The sequence below is a fragment of the Hyposmocoma kahamanoa genome, unplaced genomic scaffold (assembly GCF_003589595.1).
Source record: "Hyposmocoma kahamanoa isolate Upper Pololo Valley unplaced genomic scaffold, ASM358959v1 134, whole genome shotgun sequence".
Lineage (NCBI taxonomy): Eukaryota > Metazoa > Arthropoda > Insecta > Lepidoptera > Cosmopterigidae > Hyposmocoma > Hyposmocoma kahamanoa.
Window position 1 is genome coordinate 1865567 of NW_020653477.1, and position 1886 is coordinate 1867452.

At 34.1% G+C, this 1886-nt stretch overlaps 1 protein-coding gene across 1 annotated transcript in view; it reads left to right on the forward strand.

The window, feature by feature from the left end:
* Positions 1–1886, forward strand: part of LOC113240357 — a 377235-nt gene that overhangs the window by 362641 nt on the left and 12708 nt on the right. Inside the window, exon 6 of the mRNA XM_026477637.1 lies at positions 800–936. Coding sequence (XP_026333422.1) covers positions 800–936 — 137 coding nt within the window. The remainder of the gene's footprint in view (positions 1–799; positions 937–1886) is intronic.

The following is a 1886-nucleotide window of genomic DNA, read 5'->3' on the forward strand; positions in this document are numbered from 1 at the left end:
ACTGTAACTGTTACGGACAGGCGTGTAGCTTACCATCAGGCGCAAGACTTGTTGGTCCCGTCGCTTGATCTTATATAAAAAAAAGTTTTTTAGGTAGCACGATCACGATTCACTTTAATTTCCAACATGGAACAATTGCGAAAACCTAAGAACTCGATAGGTTTTAAACCCACGACCATATTGCACCGTATTATTGCTCATACCAACTGAGCTATCGGTTGTCGAAAATCTCCTATGTGTTTTTGTTAGTGATCTTTGTGCTGGATTTTTCGGCATTCTGAACCACTAGTTAGAGATTTTTAAACTTCTTCACCGCGCCGATGCCTGAATTTCGACAACTCGATAACTGAACCCATTGCTCAGTTGGTAAGAACAATACTGCCTGACACTGTAGAGAAGCTCTGTCATTGGACTGGAATGGAATCAGAATGCTGACTATACTCTTAACAGGATACTGTGGCTTGAACAAGCATAAGAAGCTCCATACTGGGAAGGCACATGCCACAATCGGAGGACATTAAATTTGTCGCAGCCAGGAAAGTCCTTCAGTTCTTCAATGCTGTCGGCCTTGGCTCCGAACCGTAATTAGTGGTGAAGCCACCCTAATATTAATAATAAGAGCAATACTACGGTGCAGTATGGTCGTGAGTGGAAGTACCATCGAGTCGAAAAAGATTTTCTGTGTTCGATCTTTGTATTAATAACCATAATAAAAACTAGTGAATTTATTTCACAAAAAACATCTACATAATACATAAGGCTTTTCTTTACAAAACTAATATAAAAATATTGTCGACAGTGTAAAAACCGAGCAAGTGGCAGGCGGCGCGGACAGCCTACTGCGGCTGGCGAGGGTGAACAGCAGCGACGCGGGCAACTACACGTGTGCCGTGCGGGGCGCCAGATCTCACACCGTCTCTGTGCATGTCCTTAACGGTACGATAATTTTTCTTACAATTATAATCCTTTTCTTCACAGTTATTATTGTATTATGCAATTTTTTTTCTTCCGATACAATGAAATCCTCTATAAAAGAAACTGAGTCTGATAGCATTAAAAAAAATTGTCAATTTTATTCATTGTGTTTGAAAAAATATTTTATGAAATTTGACTAACTTCTACTGTCTCAAGTTTTTTGTCCCATACAATGAAATGATCCCTTCATGAAACTGAGTCGATCAGCACTATTTTATTTTTTTATTTTTAAATTTATTAAATCCGAAAAAGTACACTTACAATTAGTAATTATTTTTTTTATTATATTTCGCATACTAAGATTGTAATTTTAAAAAACAAACCTTCACTCAAGCGTAATTGAAATAGCTTAATTCAGTTAAATAAATTTCAAATACTGCTTTGTTGCCAAAAACCACTTTTAAATAATTTATAGTAATCCGATATAATTGAGTTACAAATGCTGGTAAATTTGTTTCATTGTTAATTGTAGGGGAAATTCTGCAATTATTACAGTCCTTCCAATTGTTATGTTCGTTGTATTATTAATACAAAGACCAATAAAATATGGCGTAATTGTAAATGGAAGAGGTCTCTTTATAATTGTTATAGGTTCCATAAATTGAATTTATATATACCTCTTATTTATGTAGATCCTTCTTAAGTATGAACGAAGAGTCTAAAAAAACTTAGACTCAATTAGCGTGTTGAAAATGAGTTATAAATACAGTTTTGTTTAGTTCTTTTACTTCTATTGAAACGTCTCGCTTACATGAAAATTAAATACACTAATTTCTAAACAAATACCGTTCAGTGCCGTTCAAATAATATAATTTTTATTTGGACCAATTTCACTTTCGTATAATTTAAGTAAATAAGTAAGTCAGTAATCTATTTGTACATAAAAATAAATAGAGTTCAATTACAGACAA